Source organism: Phodopus roborovskii, unplaced genomic scaffold, assembly GCF_943737965.1.
Source record: "Phodopus roborovskii unplaced genomic scaffold, PHOROB, whole genome shotgun sequence".
NCBI classification, from domain to species: Eukaryota; Metazoa; Chordata; class Mammalia; order Rodentia; family Cricetidae; genus Phodopus; species Phodopus roborovskii.
The window spans coordinates 41,430,762-41,454,870 of NW_026126433.1; the positions used below are offsets into that span (position 1 = coordinate 41,430,762).

Genomic DNA, 24,109 nt, shown 5'->3' on the forward strand with positions numbered 1-24,109 from the left:
GTTTCCTTCCCTTTAATGCCTTTTGAAATGAGATAGTCAAATTGTATTTGTTATTACTTCGTCCAAAACTTGAAAAGTTCAACTTACTAAGTCTGAACATGGTATCTCTATCTCCCCCAAACCAAAATAAACTCTGAGTACTTCCACTTTGATCCCATCACTCCCAATTTATCTGTAATTATTTCCATCTTGATTTGCTTTAATATAATAAACTGGGGCACTGCTACTATTTCATATCACCAGCTATTTAAAAACTTTCAATCACAATTTGTATTTTGGGTTGTTAGCTAACCATTTCTGAGTCTAAAGCTCGTTGAGGCCATTTTCTTTCTTCTGGAAATATATCCTTCAGCAACCTCAAATGAGGTCTGCTAACAGTAAGCCCCTCCAGATGTGTGTCTTCAGACAGCCCTGTATTACTCTTACACTTGAGAAAGATGTTTTTTGTCAGGCAGAGACACTAGGGTGAATTCTTCTCTCCATACATTGAGGAACCATCCTACTGATTTCTAGGACCTTGATACTGTCAAGAGGTCAGCTACCAGCCCAAAAATGATCTTGTGAGAAACCTATCTTGTCTCTTGGGTGTTCAGAAGATCTTCTGTTTGCTTCTGGTGTTCTACAGTCTCGCTGGGAGGTATCTATGTGTGAATATCTATTTTATCTGCTTCATTCTCTTATTCCCAGAACTTATTTATCCTAAGACTGTTAAGCCTGAGTATTGCTGTCTTCCATAAAGTCTGGGATGTTCCTAGTTTATTATATCTCCCATTTTTCCTTAGTCCTTTGGGTTCCACTTTGATGGGTACTGGAGCCTCTCTTTTTATGCTATCCTTTTCTCTGTTGGCATCTCTCCTTAATTATAGCTCAGCTTTTTATTTGTTTGGGGGCTTTCACTTTGCTTTGTTTTTAATTAAAAGCTCAACTATGCATACAATGAAAGGGATGCAAGGGGAAGGGAGAAGACTAATGGGAGTTGGGATAGAGGGGAGTACATGGTTGAAGTACATGGTATACTTCAAATTTTAAACTTCCTTTTTGAAGTAATTTCAGACTCAAAAAGAGTTGCACAAGTAGTACTGTAGATCATATACATTTTCTCCAGCTACCTTAAATGCCAGGGTTCTAGCAATGGTAGTACAACAAGCAAACATAAGACTCTGACTTGGAGCAACAGATCTTACTCTACTGCCGTCTCTGCAATCCTCGTAATCACACTGCCCTGTTAATTCCATTTTGTGCTCCAGCTCCATGTACTGCATTACTTGCCCATATCTTCCCATTCTCCATTCTCAGGATGATCCTGTCTACCTTTCCTTGACTTCCACAACCTTGATGCTTTTGAAAATTCAGGTCATTTACACTGTGTCCTTTATTTGGGGCTTTTCTGATTTTATTTTTTAATGATTAAATTTGGGGACATACATTTGGGGACAAGTATTTCACAAATGTAGTAATTATGTTCTTTTTGTGTGTTCATTCCATCAGATGCCAGATGTCATATTACTGGTAATGTCACTCTGATCACTTGGTTATGATGGTATAACCTCCTGTGTTTTAATATCTCTCATGATTTCTACCTCTTGACCTATGACAATCTGCCTATTTTTCTTTATGTTTGTGGTCTATGCATGTGTATGAATGTGTTTGCATCTGTATGTAGATTCACCCTTGCATGGGTGTATGAAAATCAGAGGCCAACCTAAGTGTCTTCCTCTACTGAATCACCACCTTATTTTTTTAGACAGGATGTCTCAGTAAATTTAGACTGGCTAGCCAGCCAGCCCCTGGGGTCCACTGAGATCTGCCTGTCTCTGGCCACTTCCTTCCCTGGCTGTTAAACGGTGTTGAGGACCCAAACTCAGGTCCAAATATAGTTGCTGTGAAATCTACCCATGAGCCATCTTTCCAGCCAATTTAGTTGGTCTATGTTAGTTGGTGTTTTGTTTATTTTACCTTACTAATTAATGTATGTCTAGTTTTCTCCAAAATGTTCTGATCAACTATATGTTCCACTTTACTATATTTAAATTTATTCTTTTATTTAATACATTTTATCTTTTGTAGGTGACAATTCAAATATCCACAGTATCATAGTCTGATTTTGTAGATTATTTTGAGATAGGGTCTCATGTAGTCCAGGCTGCCCTCTTAAATTGCTATGTAGTCAACAATGACCTTGAACTTCTAATCCTCCTGCCTCTACCTCCCAAATGCTAGGGTTATAGGAGTGTGACAGCATGCCTGGTTTTTGTGGCATGGCCTTGGGCATGCTAGGCCTGCTAGGGAAACCCCCAACCAACTGAGCTACATGCCTAGCCCTTTTTTTTTTTTTTTTTTTTTTTTTTTTTGAAACACACACAGTCTTGCTAAGATGTCAGGATTGCCCTTGAACTCACTCTGTAGCCCAAACAGGCCTGGGACTTGTGATCTTCCTGCCTTGCCCTCCTGAGTAGATAATATTACAGATTTCCACCACCAGGACTGATTCATACAGGTTAGCCATTTCCTGCTGCCCAGAGTTTGTATTTTTATAGACCACCCAGAGTGGACCAACTCCTTGAACCCCAGGCCAAAAATAGCTAGATCCCTCCTTCATCATCCATAAAACATCAATAAGGTTAGAAAAATTAATTCAGTTAAATTTGTTTAATTTATTTTCTTTTTCTATGTGATGACTATATAGTAACCTAAAACTCTTCAACAAAGTCCATTTTGTTATACATTACCTTTCACAAATTCTTTTACTTTAGATATAAGGTATTTTTATATTAAATCACCAATACTTTCAGGAAGTTGTTGGGGTTTTTTTGTTTGTTTGTTTTTTATTTTTGATTTTTTTGAAACCAGTTTCTGTCTTGGAATTCACTTGTAGAAGAGGTTGGCCTCAAACTCTGAGAGATCTGACTAGTTCTGCCTCCCAAGTGCAGAGATTAAAGATGTACACCACCACTGCCAAATCAGAGGGTATTTTTTAAGGTATACGTGGCAAATTGTTATATTATGCTCACAGGGGCCCACAACAATGAGGCACAAAAGGACTCATCCATCTACACTGTACATCTGAAACACTATAATTAATTTCAATATCAAAAAGAGTTTAAGTTCTTAAATTTAAAATTTTTAGAAATAGCTAGTTAAACTATTCATTTGTTTGGCCAAATTTAATTCAGTGGTATTCAAGACAATTTAGATAGAGCTCATAATCTGCACCAATTAAAATATAATAGAAATTACTTAAAGTTTCTTGTTATTGCTATTTTAAAGGGGAATTTTTATAGCTTTTTAAATATTTATTTTATATGTATAAATTTTAATTCCCATGTGTAACTGTACATTGTGTGTGTAGTCTCATGCCTGAGTAAGAGCCTCTGGAACTGGAATTATAGACATCTGTGAGCCATCATGTAAGTGCTGGGACTCCAACCCAGGTCCTCTATAAGAACAATTGCTCTTAATTACTGAGCCATCTTTCCAGCTCTGTTGCTTTTGTGTTTGATTGTTTTATAGGGTATGAAAGTTTGAGTGCATGTGTGCATGTGTGTTACTGGATTGTTCTAGAACTATCTTCTAGAACAAAGTTCCCAGATGATAAGGGACATCTGGAAACTTTCTTCACCTCTGGCAGACTCCATCCAGCAGGTGAAGAGACTGCAGACAATGGGGCCAATCAAAAGATGTTCTTGAATAATGCAAACCTTAATTCTCGACATCTGGTTATGCAACAGATTTCAGTTTTGGAATCCCTGTTTTTCTCCAGGCTTTGATGTTTCCTGCTCATGCCAATCTTGTCTAGAAAAAATAGTTCTCTGCTTTTATGAGTTTTGCATCCAGTTTTGTCTGTTTCCTTGGAGACATACCAACGTGTTCAGAAACTTCTATTTCCTCAAATCTTTCAGCTCTTCTTTTACTTTTCTTCAATTTAAGCTTTTAAACATATTTTAAAGTTTGAACTTTTTAATATTACCATAGCCTGGCATTCTGTTCCCTAAGCCTCACAGGAAAAGATCTCAGCTGGTTGCACTTCAAGATTTTCAAGCACCTTAACACTCTCCCATTCTTAAATTGCCCTTTTTGTGCTAGCCTAGCCATTTAATTCTTTTCTGAAATCAAATCTTCTTGCTAAAAAGGGGCCACTGTCTGTCTCTTCATTTCATAATGGAACCATCTACTGTGGAAATGAGATTCACTTGATGGCTGTGAAGATCATTAACTCATTTAAAACTCTTGTTCCAGTCTTTTTGTTCCAAATTTCTGTTGACTCAAAAGTACATTCACAAAATGTTTCCTCCAACCCCATCCTACCCTCCCTCCTACAGCATAATCTAATCTTCACTTATTCACTGAATGTCATGTGCAGAGTCTCCCAGGATTGATTCTTTGCTTCTGTTTGTTCAGTAATATGAATATGATTTTATAAGAAGAAATACATTTAGTGTCTTCCTGAGTTTCTGGTACAAAAGTCATAAAACTCTTGGGATTTCCTCAGTGATGAGGAAATACCTTTAGAAAAAACAAACAAAAAACTCTTCCAGCCATATCTGAGCCTATGAAAGTGGGAGGTAAATCATGAAGGAAGGAAGCTAGTTTGCCAGGATTTCTAACCATTGATTAGTGAGTTGGAATTTTCGGTCTTATTCCCTATCTGCCAAGAATAGGAAAGAGCCTGAAATTGAGTTAAATCACCAAAGACCAATAGTTTAATCATCACACCAATATAATAACACAAGCTCTATCTAACCAGGAGATCTGGAGAATGTCCAGGCTGGCAAGCACAAGAAGATGCTTGGAGGAGAATCAACCTACAGATGGCACACCAGTTTCTCACACCTCTACTATATCTTAGTTTATGCATTTCTTGTATTTGGCTTACCTTGTGGAATGCACGAGAGTTGTTTAAAATGAACCAATAATAATTAGGAAAACATTTCTCTGAGTTTTGTAAGTATCTTTAACAATTATTAGAGAATGTGTAATGTATAGCTAGTGTGCATAAGTTTTAAGTCACAGCCCAAGACTGTGGCTGATGACTGAAGAAAGCCTGTGTAAATGTTTAGTAGCCTGAGGACTGAGTTCAACTATCGGCATGCCAACTGATAGCCAAAGAACTAAGGAATGACATGTATGGAAAACCCATACCTGTTGTTGAGAGAAGTGAGTGTAGAGAAAAGCAGGTGTTTATTTTCTTTTCTAAATGCCTTTATCATACATGGCATTTTCATAGTTCTTCCCCATGCTAGTTGTTTACATATATGCTTCTCTTACTAGACTGTATTTTCATTCAGGCTTGCATCCCTCATTCTCTACTCAGTACCTAAAAATAGTTAAGTGCCCTATAAATATTTGTTTATGTTCAACCTAACAGATGAACATGTACTGCACACAGACTCACAAGATGTGAGGGGCTGAAAGCAACATATACAGTTTCCTAGAAACAGTGAATGAGCATGTATAACTGTGTCTGTGCTCTGGGATGAACACTGCATTATCTCTACAAAAGAAAAGTAGTGAATTATGTAGGAGCTGAGACCTTAAAGAAAATGTAATAACAGCATAAAGTAAAAACTTTCGCAAGTAGAAGAAAATGCCTACAATAAATTGTGTAACTGGTGAAAAGTGACTGAACAATGTTAGGAATGTCAGTGGGGACAGCATCCAAGATTCATAGCTAAACTAACAGAGTAAGCTGAACGACAAAAGGAAGATATTCAGTTTAGGACTGGTATACATATGGGCATAAAATAGCAATAAGTAAATGTATGAAAGATATGTCAAGCAGGCTATGAATCAGTACTAGATGTGTATCTTGATACATGCAAGTGGTTCACAGCAATTCATACATGAAGAGAGATTCTTTTAATCAAGACTGCAAATAAGTTTTAAAAGGGGACTATAACAACTAGCTAAAGCATTTTGGTTCTGTTTGTTTGTTACTACCAAGAATTGTGCTGGGGACCTCATCCACACGAGTCAAGCACTCTACTACCAAGCTACCTCTTTCAACAATTTTGAAGAACGTATTTCTAGTTGAGAAGAGGGCACTTGCTCATTAGTACTATAGTGTCTATCTATTGAGAGATAACTACATGCCAGGCATCAACAAGACACCAGAAAACAGATAAAATTCTTTCAGGGAGCCGGATGTGTTGGCACACACCTTTACACCCAGCACTCAGGAGGCAGAAGCAGGTGGATCTCCAAGTTCAGGGCTAGCCTCTACAGACTGGGTTCCAGGACAGCCAGAGCTACACAGAGAAAACTTGGCTTGAAAAACAAAAACACAGAACAAAATTCTTGCAGGGAAAGAAGGAAAGTAAAGCTAATAGAAGTCAGAGTGTTTAAGAGGAAAGGAACTGACTAGAAAACTGAAGGAAGAAAGAGAGTGAGGGGGATGACAGGATAGTAAGCACAGCCAGGAAAGAAAGATGTCCAGAAAAATCCTAAGGGCGGGAAGGAGAATAGGGTAGGAGTGGGGGAGGGGAGGGGACAGCACTTGGGCTGAAACTAACAAAAAAGTCTCTGAAGACAGAGCATTGAAGGCCTCAGTAATGACACACAGGAAGACCTGACGTGATAGCCCACTTATGTATCTCAGGCTGGGCAAGGAAACCAGTGGAAATAAATTGACCATTTTTTTCCCAGAAGATGGACACACAAACAAAAAACATTCCTAATATCCAGAATTTAAAAACGGGTAACAGAATGAACACTTCTGTAAGCTGGTGCCTTCTTTATGATATGGTATGATTTTATACACACACACAACATGCAGACTTACATGTGCACACCTATAAATAACTGGAAAGATGTAAATGCCTATTCACAGGAGAAGGGTTAAATATAACACACACTTTAAAGGCGCAGCTTAAGAGGTACCCTAGGGATCCCCAAACTCTGCAGCCTCAGTGAGATTCTCTCACCAGAATCTGATTTTTCTTCATCAGTTTCAAGCCTAGCAATACATCACAATAGACAGAAAAAAAGAGACATGAGATCCTGGTAGTTTGTAGTCAGTCAGATACCAAATATTTATATGAAAAACTATGAAACAATACTAGTTATGCTCTTCTGTGCCAATAAATATTTGAAAATTTAGACATGTAATTATATTAACAATGTAATAACTTATGATTAAGTGAACAAATATTTAAAATCCATTTTATTTAGTCTATAACATAATAAATATCAATGAATATAAGTCATTGGTAAGTTATTCTCAATAATTTCTAACTTTAATAGCATAAACTGGTTCCTAAGTCATAAAATTTCTGAAATATGTCAAGTAATACTGTATCTATACTTAAAAAAAATGAAGTTACTAAAAGAAAATTATGTACTAACATAATTAAAAATAAGAAAGCACTTTGAATAATACATATGTTGTCCCTTTTTATAAACATAATTTACTAAATTATATATGTATAAACACAAAAACAAAATCAAATATATATATGTGTGTGTGTATATATATATATATATATATGTGTGTATATATAACACACTCACACACACAAAAACTGAACTTTTCATTTTTTAAAACCATGTCATATATTTTATCATGCTTTTAGCATGCTCTTTCCTCTGCTTGGCATGTTGTTTCCATACTTCCCACATGATAAACCAGTATCTGGAATGCTGATCTTTACTCAAAACAAAGGAGTTTTCCTCTTGCTTATGAGTAAATCTAAACAGTAACAAACAACTAGCATTTAAATTTTAGTTTTCATATCTAAAACACTTGAATACTCACCTCATGGGCCCATAGTTCAGCATTATAAATGCCAACACAATCATCACACAGATAGCCCTTCGTTTTGGATTCGGGACTTTAAGCCTCTGGTTCTAAAGGAAATGAAATAGGATGAAACTACGTGTCAACATTCCAAAGAGCAGTAACTAAGAGTCCTCCTTTGTACAAGGTATATGAATACCTTTTCTCATTAAAAAAAAAAAAAAACAATAAAATTAAAATAAAACACCTCAAGGTAAAGAAAGAGTACTCTGCAGAAGACCAAAGCCTTCCACATTTTCTTTTCCAACAGTGGAAAGAATTAAAAAAAAAAAAAAAACAAGCACAGCACAACTTTTATCTTTATATTTCTGTGGGTACCCAAGAATTCCGAGACACTTCTGTCACTTGTCTCTCTTCTCTCAAGGTGCTGTCTTCAGATCACACTAGAGCATTCTCACATACTCAAGGGCAAGATAGAAGGGACAGAGTAAGAGTCAACAGGCATCCTTTGCTTCACCCTCATGGCACAGAAAGCCAAGGAGCATGATAGGGGTCAAATGAACAGGCAGATTTAAACCACATTTTATTTTGTATTATTTCCTTTTTTAAAGAAGAAAATAAAAAGAGTTACAGTGGAGTTACCCTACAATGAAGCAACAATACACTTTCTAGACACCAGACTAACAAAAAAATCCCAGTGTTAGAAATGGGTTACTTTTGGAGTTACTGACCAGTGAGACCCCATAGATCCCCAAACATTACAGGCTATTGTGTTTATTCTCCAGACTTTTATAGTAAGACCCTGTTGATGAAGACACCACATACTTGTGTAAGGTGTATGGTGTTTCCGTCCGCCACCGCTGGTCTTGTCCTGCTGCTGCGCCAGCCCCAAATAACACAGAGAGACTCTGTATTTGATACAATGTTGTTGGCCCGGTTACTTGTTTTTTATCGGCTAGCTCTGCCTTAATTATTAACCCATTTCTGCTGATCTATGTATTTTTCTTACCGGGGAGCTGGAGGAATACTGCTTTCTTCAGACTCTCCATCTTGACCCCTCCTCACTACTTCCTATTTCCTTTTTGTCTCCTAGTCCCTCCTATCTTCCTTTCCTATTGGCCAACAGTGCTTTATTATTAACCAGTATGAGAAACATATACAGAATGACATCTCCCATCATCTCTTCTTTTTTGTTTAAATAAAAAGAAGGGTTTTAACCTTAATATAGTAAAATATATTATACAATAGTTATCTAATAAGAATTATAGTTAATAATATTTAGTCTATTAACATTTAGTAAGATTTAAGAAAATATTTTATCATTTATTTTATCTTTGTGAGTCTAAAGTTTTATATGTAATTTATTTTTAAGCTTAACTAAGGAATATTATAATCATAATTATTTGTCTTTAATTTTATTAAAGACCATAGAAGGATAGTATATAAATTTTAGAAATGACAGAAACAACTTATTGTTTGGTTATTTAAAGTTTTTTTGTAATTTTTTATTTTTAGTCCATAGGCCATAGTGTGTTTGGCAGACTCTTTAGTAATGTAGGAAACTTTAAACTGTTTTTTTGTATTTGTAGTTTGTTAGTTATTTTTTTTTGTGTTTTGTATATTGTCTCGCAGACTCTTTTATGAAGTAGGAACTCTGTAGTAATGTCTATCTTGAATCAGTAGTTATTTTTTTGTGGGTCCAGTATATACAGTATAAATTTAAACAGTTTAGACAAGAGTTGTATCTTGTTTAAATGGCTAGTCTTGTTATATTGGAAGTAAATTTTATAATGTATTTTTTTGATGTTTATTTTTTTTTTTGGTGTAGGTGGTATTGCCAAGAGCAATTATGTCTCATTGTTATAAAAACCCTAAACCATTTTAAATGCCATATTTTGTAGGTCTTTGAAAGGTTTGAAGAATTTCTATCTATCTCAAATACATCTTTGTGTATCTTGAAAAACCTAACTAACTTAACTCTAAGCTTTGACTATCATAGGTAATTATCTATAATCTGTACTACATTATATTTTTATATAAACACAATACCTAAACAAGAGGAGAAATATACATATCAAATTGACTTTAAATTTGTATCAATAAATGAAAATCCATTCCAAAACAAACTATGCATATCTATATCATACTTGAGACATACAACATTTGAGAAATCAAGTTGGTGCTGACCTGCAAGTACCATCCCAACTTGCAGACTTTCACAGTGTTGGAGAAAAGGCAAGCATCAATCTTACCCAGTTGTGAACCTTGGGAGCTACAATGATGACTGGCCTAGAAAAACATGCCCACTGTTTACAATAGTGGCACAATCATCATCGAAGTCATCAACCACTTTCTGATTGGATTTTAGTACTGCTTCATAAGGGAAACCCTTACCCAGCACCATTATTGGGCCAAGAACCTGTGGCTACATAAGTTATAGCGTCTGGGAGAAAACCTATTCCTCTTAGACTGCTAAATGGACATAGTATTTAAGCCAACTCCTGATGACTTATCATCATACCATAGATTAACGCATCCCTTAACCATCATCAGAGAAGCTTCTAATTATGGCAGATGGTGGTTAACACAGAGACCTACAACTAGCCAATGTGGAAAGAATATGAGACTTCAGAATGTTGAACCCTAAAGGGAACATACATATGACACCTCCTCTTCCCAGGGCTCAGGAGTCATTGTAGAATATGGAGAAAAAAGATTATAAGGACTAAATGTGGTAGCTGACTAGAGGTCCTCAAAATTACAAAATAAAATTTAAATTTAAAAAAATTTGTAAGAATAACAAGAAGAAAGAGTTGACAGGATTGTTCAGGAGCCTCAATGTGATTCACCTGGTCCAAAAAGATAAAAAGCTGGCATTGTGGTTCAAATTCCAGCACTCAGGAGGCAAAGGCAAGTAAATCTCAGTGAGTTCAAGGCCAGCCTGGTCTACAAAGTGAGTTCCAGGACAGCCATGGCTATATAGTGGGGTCTTGTTTAAAAAACTAAGAAGTGAAAAAGAAAGAAAAATTACTGAAGTAACTGGTTGGACGAAACCTAAGAAAAGCAAATAGTGTTTGTATGTGGATGGAGAGGGATAATTCAAAAGATCACCTTTCAGGCTGGCGATGTGGCTCTGTGCTGGAAGACTTGCTTAGCTTGTTGTAGGCTCTGGACTCAGAGCTCAGCCATGGGTCCCCCCTTTCCCCATATATCTTCAAAAGGTCACTGTTGTAATTTTTTTTCCTATAATAAATGTTTTTGTGCTTACCACACACACACACCCATTTTCTTAGCACTACTATTTTATATGATTTAAAAAGTAATTATCAATTTACTTACCAAAAAAAAAAAAAAAAAAAAAAAAAGGAAATCAGTTGACACCCACCTCAGCCAGCTGCCTCACTAGCACTCACCTCTGACACTACCTCGTCCAGCTGTCGCTTCAGGGACCCATTCTCCTTCTTCAGCTGCTCGTTCTCAGAGAGGGCAGCCTTCAACCTGGCCTCCAGTCCTAGCATATACTCCTTCTTCTTCTTGCGTGACTGACAAGCAGATTCGCGGTTTTTTATCATCCGCTGCTGTCTCCTTAGCACAGCAATCTAGGAAAAGTTACAAGTCACAATGAATCTTCCAGCTGGTTTTGTGACCACCTCAAAATATCAAAACATGCTGATTACTTCTAAACAACTTTGGTCAAATATACATTAGTGGTTATTTTCAAACACATTTTAATTATACTGATCAAATAAAGTAAGCTCAATTAAATGAGTAAAGGCTCTCTCAATCCTAGCTGCTGGTGCATTCTGAAGCACAGTGCTGAGCATCTAACCTGCTCTTCAGAAACTCCCCCAGAATGTGCCTCAAAGAAGCCATTTAAGTGGCTCACACTGAAAATCCCAGGACTCCGGGAGGTTATGGCAGGAGGACTGCTGCAAGTTTGAAGCCAGTCTGACCGTATTTTTAAAAAGAAAAAGAAAAATGTCTGGACCAGTGGTTTGGCTCACTTGCTGAACAAGCCTGGGGCCCAAGTCCGGTGTCTGATCCCAGTACTTGTGAGAGTGGAGGAGTGAATCAGCTCTGCAGAGCTGTCCACTGACCCCCACGTGCATGCCATTAAGTACATGTATATGCAATTTTCTCTCAGTTTTCATCATGAAGAACTGGGTCTAGAATTCCAGATACAAAAGCCTGCAAATGCTCATCTCTTATACAAAATGGCTTTATATTTGAATACAGCCTACTTATACCAACATTCATACTATAAACCAGTGGTTCCCAAAGTGTGGGTCATGGCCCCTTTGGCAAACTTTTACCTCCAAAACAGAAATATTGACATTATGATTCAGACAAAAGCAAAATTAGAATTATGAAATGCCAACAAAAATAATTTTATGGTCGGGGTCACAACAACATGAGGAAGAAACTATATGAAAGGGTTGCAGCATTAGGAAGGTAGAAAACCACCGCAAAACTATTTCTGGATTACTTAATCTAATACAATGTAAGCAGTTGTTATGCCATAGCAAAGTTTATAGTATGGGTGCAACTTTCTTTTTCATTTCCTACCTCAGAAAGTTGAATCCATAAATGTTAAAATCCATGGATATGAAGGGCCAAATACACATACTGCCTTAATCACCATTGCTGGTCTTAATTTAATTAAGTTCCCAAACCCTAGATCCAATTACTCAGAAGATTACATCTCATGCGGAGTTGTTTTCAATACCTTTTCTCAGTACTACATACCTCTCAAAATATACAAGAGGCTAGGCTTAGAGGGACACACCTGTAACCTAGCATCCTAGACTACAAACAGGAGGATTGCTAACCCAAAGCCAGTCCATATGAGAGATTGTCTCAAACAAACACACAAATAAAGAACAACAAGAGTAAACCTACAAAGACAGGAAGAAATAATCATTATCTTTTATTCTCTATATTTACTGCCTCTCTCAATCTTTCACACAATATACACAATATACACTAAAAGTGTATAGAGTATATGCTAATGACCAAGTTTATTTCAATGCAAATATTCTGTTATTCTCTATTTCTAGTGTCACCTTCCTAAACAGGCACTAGTGAATGCATCCACAGACTACTGCAACAGACAGCCAAGTGGATTATCTTCTATCTCATCCTGCTACTGACTGTAAACACACTCCTGTAAGAACAAGCTAGTCAATCAACCATCCTGACTACCCATTTTCACTTTTGCCTTCTTTGATGTGAGCACTCACTACCTAACCATGTGTTCTCCTTAACTCCAATCTTCTCTACTGCATAATCTCCACAGTATATTCTCAATGTTATGCATGCTGTTTATTCCCACTTAATGCTGTCTCCTCCCCTAAGGCCCCCTTCAGTTGTGCTCATCTAATTTGAATATCTTATATTCTTATAATTTGGAAGATATACCAAATGGCTTCAGTGGTTTCAGCAATGCTAACTAGCTTTCACTTAAATTTTACACCTTGAAACCTAAAGTCATAGCTGATACTATTTTTGCTTAATAACAAAAAATATCTACCATTGTCACACTTAACAATTTTTTGTTACTTTTTTTATTAATATAGATTCTACTGTTACATCATTTGTCTAATTTCTTTGGGTACAAAGTAGCAAAGCAGTCTCAAAAAAAAAAAAAGCCACCATTACATACACCACTATGTACATAACCTAAGACTTCATTAGGTTATGTAGATAGATGGTTGAGTTACTGATGTCTATCTGTTTTCAATGGACTTTTTAAAACATTCTACTCCGAGTGTATCATAACTCCATCAGTAAAAGCAGTTACACATTTTCAGATCAGTCTCTTTTAAGAAAACAGTCGTGGTTAGGATTTCTACTGCTATGATAAACATCATGACCAAAATCCACTTGGAGAGGACAGGATTTATTTCATCTTATAGTTTGTGGTCTATCATCCAGGGAATTCAGGGAAGAACTCAAAGCGGGCTCACAGAGACTGAAGCAGCAATCACAGAGACTGCATGGGTCTATACTAGGTCCTCTGCATATATGTTATGGTTGTGATGGGACTCCTAACAGTTCGAGCAGAAGCAAGGTGTCTCTGACTCTTCTGTCAGTTTTCGGGACCCTTTTCCTTCTACTGAGTTGCCTTGACCAGCCCTGATTTGAAGGTTTGTACCTAGTCTTATTGTAGCTTCTTGCACCTGTTTGGTTAATGTCCCTAGGAGGCCTGCTCTTTTCTGGGGGGAAAAAAATGGAAAAAGTGTATCTGCCAGGGTGGGGTGTACTGGGAGGGGTAGAGGAGGAGGAAGCTGTGGTTGGGATATATTGTACAAGAGAATAATAATAAAACTTTTTTTTAATTTTTGTAATCATACATTTATCTTGAAAATTATTGTGTACAGGTATATATAGAAGATGGGAATTTAGGGGTCAAAAAAAAAAAAATTCAAGGCAGGAACCTAGAGGCAGGAACTGATACAGAAACCATGGCGGTTGCTCGGTCTGCTTTTTTATAGCACCCGGGACCATCAGCACAGAGCTGGCACCACCCACAATGGGCTGTGTCCTTCCACATCAATCACTAAGAAAATATGTCTTGTCTTGCACACAGGCCAATCTGCTGGGGGCACTTTCTCAACTGAGGTTCCCTTTTCCAAAATGAACCTAACCTGTGTCATGAGGACATAAAAACTATCTAGCACACTATAAGACCAAACTTATAGCTACCCAAATACTGTATTTCCTAGCAATAGAGTTAACTATAACCAAATGATCTCCCAACATCAAATACCGTCGATCATCTTCCAGTCACAGCACACAAAGAAATGTATTACATGAGCTGTCAAAAAAGAGTGGTTTCTTTTCACTTCTAACTGAAACTCCACAAGAAGATGATCTGACATACCTATCATTGCAATAGTTCCCAGATCTATAAACATCTAAAATTGTTTTTGTTATTATTCCCGAGCAGCATAAAAACTGCTTTCAATACAATGACTATCAAAGTAATACCAGATATACACAGACAGAGAGAGGAAGGGGAAGGGGAAGGGGAGGAGTAAAGGGAGGGAGCAAACCCATGTCAAATTTATTATTCATCAATCTCAAAACATTCTCAGGACAATACCACTTTGTTCCACTGAATGTTAGTTTTAGTCAGTGTCATTGTTCCTGGGAAAGCCAGCGTTCATAATTAATACTTAATCCTAGAGTGCTAAAGTATATGGAACACTGAGCAAACACATAAAAGAGATGGTTCCCAGATGGAAGAATTTATACTAAAAGTTAGATAAAAGGCAACCTTAAAGGCTAATTAATCTATGGAATTTAGGGAAGCTTACAGATGGTACACCATTTAATAAATTTCAAACAAGGATTAGGCATTTCTATAAACAAAAAAGAGCACCTGCACATTATATACAGCATGAAGATTTCAAAGGCTGTCAAACCACATGCCTCAGACCAAAAAAAGAAAGGAAGAAAAAGAAAGAAAAAATAAAAAATGAAAACCACCTGTGGCCAAATAGTCTGTTTTTCTAATAGAAAAAGACCCACTGTAACAGTTCTGAAAATATCCAGCCTTACCAATAAAAGCAGAGTAAAAACTGTGTAAATAAATGAAATGCTCTGGAGTTAAAAAGTACAGAGCTACCACTCTAATTCTTAGCAAGCTGTCTTTAGCTATCTGAATACATATATTGAATTATGCTTCTTAAACCAAAAAGAGCATATAAATGACTTTCAGACTAAGCACACACACACACACACACACACACACACACACACACACACACACACACACACACACTGTTTGGTATTCTTGAAGAGTTATTGCTTTCATTTTGTTTAAATTCTGTTAGGTACACAAACTTTTTGCATATACAATGTATCAGAATTGTTTCCAGACAGGAAGAATGGCAGAATCTTTATTTGTTGAAATTACTATAGCTTCCAAGATTCCTTTAAGGTAAGCAGAATCAAGCCAGGTATTATGACATACGTCTGAAATCTCAGCACTTGAGAAGCAGAAGCAGGAGAACTGTTCTGGGTTCAGGGCCAGACTGGTCTACAAAGCAGGTGCCAAGCCAGTCAGGGCCACACTATGAGACTCTCTCAAAAACAAAATTAAATAAAAAAAAGTTAATAAAATAAGCCTCATTTGAATCACTGTTAGAGAATAGACCAATCAAGGCATGAACTGAGGTCAGCTGACTTCAAACCTCCTGGAACCTACTCAGTACCTCCACCAGGCTTTTATGGACCACAGACCACATGAAGGGTCTGACATCACAGCATGGATGATGTGCTGTTTGGCTACTCTAATTATGTGCTGTCTAGAAACAGAAACTTATGGAACTGCCTATGTCTGGAAGCTAGCTCACCACTGTCAGCCTCATGCACGAAATCAAAATCGAAAGCCTGGCCCACTAGTTCACTGATGCACCCCCATCTAGGCACATCCGATGGTTTAACAGACCAAAATGGACCAACGGCTAGCCTGCTCCTGCTTCTGATCATCCTGCCTTCAGAGATCTCTCCCACCAAGCACCACACTTTGGAAAAAGAATAAAGAACTGATGGAAAATGCCCACAGCTGCAAAGGATTCACCCATTAGTGCCACTATGCTAGGAAGTGTGGTGTTTTCTTTATAAAACAAACACTTATTTGCATATAAGAGAGACTTATGTAAAAGAAAAACTTTCACAAATGCCTAAACTCCTTTTGAGGCTTGAGTCAGTTTAAATGGCAAAGCTTCAAAACTGCCCACATTTTCTTTTTAATTTTAAAAGTTTTACCAACTGACAAAAAAAAAAAAAAAAAAAAAAACCCTTACAAACAAAATAATGTTTAGAGCCTTGAGTCTCAGATGCTGCTAAAAAATGGGCTGCAAACACTATAAACTAAAGCAGGATGAATGTGGGATGTGCTTCTATGCTTGCAAACACATTCCAACATCCCAGGCAAGCTCAGTTCAGGGCAAAAACAGCACCTCTGTGGAGTGGGTTCTCTCCTCTAACCTTTGTGGGTTCCGAAGATCAGACTCAGGACTCCAGTCACCAGGCTTATGCAACTGGCCCAGACTGGTTGTTGGAATTGGATTAATGATTCTACAGCTCTGTAAACAAATGTGAACTACTAAACTACTACTAATGTATACTTCAAAACAAACAAACAAAAACAAGAGTAGAGATCCAAGGTAGAAGAGCACTTCACTAGTATATATAAGGCTCTGTGTTGGATCTCTCTAATACAGAGAAAAAAAGTCTTATGTATATGCATTATGTCAATGGAGTTGTGTAAAAAATAACACATGAACTCATTAATCAAACAAACACATCAACAAGGGACTACAAAGAATTATCTGAGGAAATCCTAGCACTCAAGAGATGAAGACAGGATTCAGGCATTCAAAGCCAACTTTGGCTATATAGTAAGTTCTCGGCCAGCCTGGAGAAAGGGAGGGAGGGAAGGAGGGAATGGAGGGAAGGCAAGCATGCAAATGAAACAGAGAAGTAAAAAGAATTGAAGCAATCCATTGAAATACCATTTGGTAAACTCTATCAAAACTGAGACAGTAACTATCTTCTAACCCTGCAATCCCAACTTCAAGGATTCCTCATATACACTTCCATAGAAACAAAATAATGTATCAAGATATTCAAAGGAAGACTGTCCACAAAGAAAACACTACAAAAATGTGAATTATGGAACCTCTATGAAATAAGACTCTTTCTTAATAAGACTCTTTCTTAAAGTGCATTTCTTTTTTTTTTTTTTTTTTTTTTTTTTTAAGATTTACTTATTTTTACTTCCTGTGTGGCTATTTTGCCTTCATGATTATTTGTGCACTGTGTGCATGCAGTGCCCATGGAAGCTAGAATAGGGCACTGATCCCCTGAAACTAATTACAAGCAGCCACCATGTTGGCAATGAGAGTAGAATCAAGGTCTTCTGGAAGAGCAGCCAATGTTCTTAACTACTGAGCCCTCTCCATCCCCTACCTTTCAGCTTTAAGTACTTGGAAATCTCCAAGATATATTTTTGGTTGTGAACCTAGCCTTTAACAGCTGAGCCATCTCTCCAGCCCTCTCCAAGGAAGAAAAGCAAGTGTGTGTGTGTGTGTATGCTACTATTTCCATGGAAGAGGTCAGTCAGTAAAAGCTGTGTGTCTGTATTGTATTAAAGAACCACCTCAGGACAGATGGACACAAAACTAGGGAGGTTGTTGCTTTTGAACAGGGAGCTGATTGGCAAAGCACTGTTTTCCTAGAGTAAGCCCCAAGGTAAGACTGTAGGAATCAGAGAAAAGAGGGGAAATATTCAATTATTTAGGAAACAAGCCAGCATCCTTTAAAATAATTACTTATTAGCTTTATCAAGATGGCAAACTGAAAGACATAAAGTTAGCCAGGCATGGTAGTGCACTCCTTTAGTCCCAGCCTAGGGAAACAGAAGCAGGCTGATCTGTGAGTTCAAGACCAAATATGTCTACATAGCAAGTTCCAGGCCAGGCAGGGACACACAATGAGACCCTGTCTCCAAAAGACAAGACTAGACCACTAAAGTTGACACAACATGAATCCATCACAATGTAGTACGTGGGTATGTTGGTGGTGGGTGGGCGGGGACTGTGTTTTGCCCTTCCCGAATCCACTGCAAACATAAATTTCATTTCCAAACTCTTTATCAGAGATACATTTTTAGAAATCCCAAAACTCCATTTAAGAGAAACTGTAAATACTTTAACAAAGCATAATTCTCTTTTATTTGCAGTAACCATTAGTAGCAAAGCCAAAAACTAGTCAGCACAAAGTGACTTTTTCCTTCTAAAATCTGGATAGCTTCTGGGAGCACCAAATCTTTCCTACTGAAATTGTTCTGACAGATTCCTCGACTTTGGAGCCTAAAGAAACTCCATGATCTTGGTGCTCTTTCTGTTAAAAGCATTTAGTCACTAAAAACTGTCTAGTTGTTGCTTGTCTCCTTCCATCTAAGACAGCCATAGGATCAGAGGAGATTCAACTCACATTTAGTCCTAAAAGAGGACATGTCAGGAGTTTGCTTTTTTTCTGACAAAGAACACAGGTAGAGTGCCCATTACTTTACACTACAGGCAGATTATTATAGCATCATATTCTTTTGAAAAACAGGCTGCTAAGGGGTCTCTCCTGAGTTTTATTCCTTTATGTTTTACTGAACATGATAAGTATGCAAAGTTATAACCACCCTGGGGGAGGTATCAAGGCCATTTCCCAACAAGCAACTTTGAAGGAAGAAGTAAAGAGTCCCTCTGGAAAAAAGAGAAGGGTTGCTTCCTGCTAACTGTAAAAAATGGAGAGTCCCCAAGTTCACATTTGTTCACTGGATCAAAAGGAACAGTGTGTACAAGAGCATCCACCTAGAATCACACCACATCACTTCCATGCTAACAGTCCAACACCCAAAATCTCTAACATTTTAACACCATATCTAGAAAAAAGAATGCAAAATCCAGTTTGGAATGCCAGGAGAATGCCCTTCTCAACATTCCTAATACCTAATACGCCCCCTCCCCAGTGTCCTTTTTAATGATGGCTCTATATGTCGAGGTCTCTAGTCAGAAAAGATCGGAAACATGTACAAGGTGATACATAAAGGGTTTAAGAGATATTCCACAGAGTGGATAGGAAGGCAGAAAAAAATAGCTGGGGTCCCCTGGCAACAGAGTTAATACTCCTCAATCAACCTCGCCTTAGGTTCTTTCCAGTTCTGTACTAATTCATGATCATTTCCCTTCCATCGTTTCAGACTACAAATTTCATTAGAAGTGGGTCATTACCTCTTCTTGGCCCACTATAGAATATATAGAATATAGGCCGGGTGTTGGTGGTGCATACCTTTATTCCTAGCACTCAGGAGGCCCAGGCAGATGGATCTTTGTGAGTTCGAGGCCAGCCTGGTCTACAGAGCAAGTTCCAGAACTGGCTCCAAAGCAATACAGAGAACCAGTTTCAAAAAACCAAATAAATAAATAAATAAATAAATAAATTGAACCAAAGACTATATATAATATATTCACCCCATTTTTCATGATCCTTTATCCCAATAACTCAAATAATTTAATTTTAAAATCTTAAACCAGGGTGGTTACAGTTCACAAACTGTTGAGATGGTGATGAAAAGAGATGGAAATAATAAGTGTAACACAGACTTAAAGAGAATGTTTTCAAGCTCATAACTTGACACCTGGCAATGTTCAACTGCCCTTCAAAGAAAGATAAGCATGCTCTCTATCAAGCCAATTTTATAATTCCATGATTGCATTTATTAACAAACTACATAGAGAATATCTATACTAAAATGAAATGTCTATTTTTTTTCCATCAGGATCAAAGCCAAAACCAAATATTGTACTTCTTGAAAATGTGGCAAAGTTTCCAAGAGTTAACCATAACAGATTTACCAGCAAAAAGCAGGAAGACTGAAATTATAATTTGAACCAGGCAAACTGTTTCATAACAGAAAATGTGGCACTTAATGCTGTCTGCAGAATATGGTATGCTAGAAATACTACTTATGGCAGTAGCAGGCCCCTAGAGAAAGAAGCTTGCCAAACAAAAGAATTCAAAACAGGTAGGGGGAAAGTAGCCATGTCAGCATTACAAAGCCACAAAAGATTATACATTTTTTTTTCTGAATTATAACTTCTTCACCATTTGGTCTAAAAGCACAAAAATTACATGATATAAAACTGGAAGGGGGTACATTTTAAATCAAGGCTGTATCTACACTAATTAAAATTTAATGAGATTTTAAAAAGGCTCCTTCTAGAACAGATTTACTTTGGGTTCCTTGGGAGGGTTAGGCAGTTGATAGGACATACTAATGCTTTTCTATTTTACATAAACATGAAAACTCATACTGAAAGTTTTGACTCAGTTCCTGTGCAGCAGTTTAGGTAAGAACGGCCCTCATAGGTCCATATATTTGAATGCTTAGTCACTATTTGAGAAAGATTAGGAGGTGTGGCCTTATTGCAGGGAGTGAGCTTCCAGGTTTCAAAAGCCCTTGCTAAACCCAGCTCCCTCTTTCTCCCTTTGGATCAGGACACAGCTCTCAGCTACTTCTTCAGAATCATACCTGCATGCTACCAAGCTCCCCATCATGATGATAATAGAGTAAACCTCTGAAACTGTAAGCAAGCCCCCAATTAAATGCTTTCTCTTATAAGAGCTGCCTTAGTGTCTTTTTGAAGCAATAGAACAGTGCCTACGACATCCTGATATGCTAACTAGGTGAAAATAGCACAAAAAACCTGAATGCAGGTTGACTGGAAAATCATTCTAATAGTCTTTAGGTTTCTTACATTACACACAGACTACATTAATCTCTTTTGTAATTCTTATCAGTTCTAAATTCTGAAAGCTGACCAGCCAATAAATACTGCTAACAATAAAAAAAATAACACTCATCAGTACAATATATTCTCATCTCAAACTTCCTCCAGTTCCTGAGTGTTAACTGAGACTTTGTCGGCAAGTTACTCAAAACTTCCCAGAGTTCTCTACAAAAGCCAAACATGTGTGTTCTTTCACATCAAATAATGAATGAAAGATGTCTGACTAACAGATCAACACATAACTGACTAAATATATTTGGACATCACAAATGGGTCATTGAATCCATGATGATTGTCAAAATTCAAATGCCTGTTAATCACACACAGTCTAAAAAGAAAGCAATGGCCTCCAGTTTCTAAACACAATGGCTGTATACAGAAATTGGGATTAGAAGAGGCCTTTCCATCACTTACCTCTATACCTGTTCCAGATAACCCACTGGAGTAACTCAATAATTCTGTTGTCCACATGACATCCCACCTTTCCTAAAAGATGGTTCCTATGTCTACTTTCAGTCTTCTCTTTTAGTGTACTGAATCACTACAAGCCTTAAACACTCTTCTAGAACATGGTTTCTTGCAGTGGGGCAGAGGCAGTGGGAGGGCATGTAGAGTGGGTACTAAGGATTGGATCTAGGGCCCTTTGTAAACAGAGCAAACACTATGTCACAAGTCACATCTCCAGCTCTCACTTTTGAGCCACCTTTCCCATCTTTTGTTCCTCTGGAATTCATAACACTTGGGATTTTATAACTGTAAAAAATTATTTAAATTGTTAATATTTTAATAAGCATGGCACACTATCAATTGTTCTAAGGTAATGTCAAATGTTTTCTAGTGTTAGTTTCATTTGGGAATATGACACAAGAAATGTCAAGCTCCTAATTTCAAAAGCATTCTAAGAAAATTTCAAGGGATCTTTGAACTTTTGAAAAACATCCTCCATTGACTCTGGAGAAGCAAAGCCCACATCTGGAAGCCTGGGCCAAAGAACCCGTTACAGGAGTAAGCCCCGTTTCCCAGAGTCAGGTTTTAGGTCTAGGATAACTTAAACCCTGTGTGCCCTCCCTGTTCACCACCCTTCCTTTCTTAGGCCCTAAACCCAGGCCTTCTGTACACAGCAGCCACCCACGCCCCTTCCTTGGGACTCCAGAAAGAGTCAGAGAGTTAAAGCTCTACTTTACAAGGGAGCAGATCCCAGAGCCCTTGTCCCTGTTCACCCCACAGTCACACACCCTACCCCTTCAGCTCTGGCCAAGATGGTTCTTCCACATCTCCTAAGGAACCTTCCCAGGAGGGGTGGAATTGAAAAGTTTTGTTGTAAAAAACAGCTGTTCTCCCCTGTCCCATGTGGCAAGACTGGCCTGGTATAAATTTAACCACATCTCCCAAGGCTGGAGACCCTAAGCAATTTAGGGGATACTCAGACATGTCCTGGGGGGGGGGGTCGCATCATATATATATACATATGTATATATATACATATGTGTATATATATATATATATATATATTTTTTTTTTTTCTTGTTAGTCTCAATGATAATAAAATATATCCATGTCTAAGAGAAAAAAGTCTATAATAAAACTTTTGGTCTTCTTGAAAAGTGTATTCTTTACTTGTTAAACTTTTTAAATGAAAAAATAATCACTATGATATTGGCCTGTAGTTTTTTGTTGCTGTATCTTCTTCTGTTTTTATACTATGGTAATTAAAGGAGTTTGAACATGAAAAAGAAAAAAGAATCACAGAACTTTTTAAACTTTTGCCATTGTCATTCTTTTTCTTATTGTAGAAAGTTTCCCATATACTAAAAGGAAAAAAATCAGCTTCCATAGTTATCTTTCCAATATTGTTTCCTATATTCTGTAGTCACCAGGTGCCTTTTTACTTTACTCAAGGTCTGGTCACTTATTTGTTATTCTTAAAGATTAATTTTTGACTGGACTCAGACTTAGAAGTAAACTTTGTCAGTGAGAAGTGCCTATGTCTCTTAGCAATCTGTTCCTGGAGCTTTCCTTCGGCTTCCTGCATTTTTTTTTTGGGGGGGGGCAAAAGTTTCACATTGTCTGTGGCCTCCTCCTTGTTTTTCTTACTGAATTGTTTCTTTAGAGCAACACATCAGTGTTTGTGTTGGTGCTCTGGTCCTGTCATTCTTATCTTCCTTGTTCAGGGGCTTTCTGACAACATATTGGCAAACATCATCTCTTCCTTAGAGAGATGAAAATGTTTACAGATCCTGCTAACTCTCTTGGGCCCCAACCACCAAAGCACAGTTTTGTATGTCAGTCCAAGAATATCCTTCTCTCCTTTTTTACAATAACCAAGTTGAGAACACTCAGATTGGCATCCACCGTGCATCTGTGAACAGACTTGCACTTCCTCTCTCCATTTCTTCTTGGTCTTTGATAAGATGCCCCTTACTCAACAGCAATGCACTCTGCTGTGTCAAAACATCCACATAACCCTTCCATACTTTACCATGAACATCAGCAGCTACTTCTGTGGCCATTCATTTCTCAAGGAAAGTGACAAGTTTGTGTTACCATCTACTTCAATGAGTTTCTAACAGCTGGTAGCTGGGAAGGACATAGTCAGCTTTACCGTGACACAGTCAACCACCAAGCAGATACCTGAAAAAGAACTGCTCTCTCTCTCTCTCTCTCTCTCTCTCTCTCTCTCTCTCTCTCTCTCTCTCTCTATTTATCTATCTCTTTCTTTATCTATCTCTTTCTCTCTCTCTCCCCTTCTCTCTCCATATAAAACTAATTTTCCTGTTCCATATCTTGATATGCACTTTTCTTCATAACAGTATGAACCAAGGGACTCTTATTCTAAACTAGCTATATTTTGCTACAAATATTCACAGTATTGTCAGCTGAGATTATACCTATTCTTACACATGGTAGCATGTGCCTTTAATCTCAGCACTCAGGAAGGAGGCAGAGGCACATGGCTCTCTGTGGGTTAAAGGCCAACCTAGTCTACATACTGAGTTACAGGACAACCAGAGTTATAAAG

General features: G+C 37.5%; 1 protein-coding gene across 2 annotated transcripts in view; it reads right to left on the minus strand.

Moving 5' to 3' along the window:
• The window catches only part of Atf6 (activating transcription factor 6), a 150,099-nt gene that overhangs the window by 96,784 nt on the left and 29,206 nt on the right, over nucleotides 1-24,109 (minus strand). For both annotated transcript variants that reach the window (XM_051186226.1, XM_051186225.1), the window contains exons 8-9: nucleotides 11,146-11,331; nucleotides 7,751-7,842 (exon numbers count right to left, since the gene is read on the minus strand). In XM_051186226.1, the coding sequence (XP_051042183.1) occupies nucleotides 7,751-7,842; nucleotides 11,146-11,331 (278 nt within the window). The remainder of the gene's footprint in view (nucleotides 1-7,750; nucleotides 7,843-11,145; nucleotides 11,332-24,109) is intronic.